Genomic DNA, 2,228 nt, shown 5'->3' on the forward strand with positions numbered 1-2,228 from the left:
ATGTCTGTCGGTCCCCATGGTTCAGGAGCTGATGCCGGTAGCGAGAATAGCCTCCTTTTCCGGGACTTTGCTGGACATGGTACAGTGATGCCGGTAGCGAGAATAGCCTCCTTTTCCGGGACTTTGCTAGGTACCAGAAATTGAGGATTTCTGGCTCCTGGTACCAGCGCCCAGACCCACATCGCTGGACATGGTACAGTAATGCAGCCAAGGAGATCGACCACATACTCGTTAGCACTCGGAGGATCCTTCAGAATTGCAGGGTGTACAGGAGTGCTGAGTTCTGTGGTACTGACCATAGATTGGTTGTGGCTACCCTCCGGGTCCACTTCAAAACTCCCCAGCGGTCAAATGATCACCCTAGGGTGTTTCATTTGGACAGGCTGAGGGAGGGGGAGTGTGCCCGCGGGTTTGCTGAGGCAATCTCTGATCGTTTCGCAATGCTTGGCAGTCTGACACACCCTGTTCTTCTGTGGGATACCTTTAAGCATGAAACACTTGATGCAACTCAAGATACGATTGGTGTACTCCCGAGAGCAGTACAGAATTCCATCTCGCAGGAGACACTGGAAGCCACAGATGCATGTCGTGCGGCTCGTCTGACAGGGGATCGGGAATTGCACCGTTCTCATGTGCGCAGAACTCGATCCCTGTTAAGAAGGGGCAAGGAACAGTTTATTAGGAGTCTTGCAGAGGAGGTAGAAGACTATTTCTTAGTAAATGACCTTCATCCTGCATACCAAGCCCTGAGAAAGCTGAACTCCAAGCCCTCTTCACAGGTGACAGCAGTTCGCTCAGTAAGTGGTCAAATCGTTTCAGATCCTGTTGCGGTGCGGGAACGTTGGGCTGAGTATTTTGAGCAGCTGTACTAGGTTGACCCACCAACAGTTAACTTGGATGCGGGTAGTGTTAAGATCCCGCACGCCACTCCCCACCGCTCACCACCAATCCTGAGCCCCCGGGAGACCCTAGTACGCCACTCACCACCATTCACCACCAATCATGAGCCCCCGGGAGACCCTAGCACGCCACTCACCACCATTCACCACCAATCCTGAGCCCCCGGGAGGCCCAAGCATGCCACTCACCACCATTCACCACCAATCATGAGCCACCGGGAGGCCCAAGCACGCCACTCACCACCATTCACCACTAATCCTGAGCCACCGGGAGGCCCTAGCACGCCACTCACCACCACTCAATACCAATCCTGAGCCCCCAGGAGACTCTAGTACGGCACTCATCACCATTCACCACCAATCCTGAGTTCCCGGGAGACCCTAGCACGCCACTCACCACCACTTAACACCAATCCTGAAATGAAAGGAAATTATATATTAGATTATACATATTATACATTATTATTATACATCACACACAAACACAATCACTCACACACACATACACCCCCAAATCGACTAAGCAATTAAAGTTTCTTGCTCAAGGAAACACTGTCACCGGCCGGGGCTCGAACAGTCGGACACGGGCGGCCGGCACACCCGAAGTCCGATGCCCTACCCACTAGGCCATCATATCTCCATTGGAACGTCAAGTCAGGGGGGTTTAAAAATCACATATTTCCTTACTTTTGACATTCGCTATTATGAGCTTGTGGTAAGCGTAGGCATCGGTAGTCTAAAGGCTGTCACACTAGCACTTTTTCCGCATTACTTTTCCACTGGCACCCAGGAAATCGTGGTCATTTTGGCTCGCGCAGTCACACTAGCGATGAGAACCACGGAAACAGTCCGATCAAAATTCTAAACACAGAAAGATGGTTCCAACCCCTGCAGTTGAAGTTTTGCAATGTTTTTTTTTTTTAAATAAAGGACGAAATATATCTATCAAAGAATTACTTTATATATATATTTATAAATTTACATGGAATTATATAATTATTTTGTTCTTTATTTTCTTTCTTCTTATATTTTACATACATTAAAATATGGTTTTGCAGTTGTTTTTTCAGAAAATGACAATAAAACACCTAGATTCGAACACAAATTGCAATGTTTCTTGATACAGTCTACACCACTTACTATGCCTGCTTCCCAAAAATGCCAAAGTTCATACCGATCAAAAGACTAATGCTCGCTTTTGTGGAATACAAAAAAATGGAAACCATCTGAACACCTTCATAAAATTAACCAAATGAAATCATCATCTATGAGGATTTTCAGATTTAGAGTAAATACAAGGAAGATTTGGGAAACAATAAATGAATTGCG

General features: G+C 46.9%; 1 protein-coding gene across 1 annotated transcript in view; it reads left to right on the forward strand.

The window, feature by feature from the left end:
• LOC113804520 (uncharacterized) overlaps positions 1-2,228 on the forward strand; it is a gene marked incomplete at its 5' end in the record, with an annotated part of 28,845 nt that overhangs the window by 24,471 nt on the left and 2,146 nt on the right. The window contains 1 exon segment of the mRNA XM_070121399.1: positions 1,609-1,746. Coding sequence (XP_069977500.1) covers positions 1,609-1,746 — 138 coding nt within the window.

This window comes from Penaeus vannamei, chromosome 4 (genome assembly GCF_042767895.1).
Source record: "Penaeus vannamei isolate JL-2024 chromosome 4, ASM4276789v1, whole genome shotgun sequence".
Lineage (NCBI taxonomy): Eukaryota > Metazoa > Arthropoda > Malacostraca > Decapoda > Penaeidae > Penaeus > Penaeus vannamei.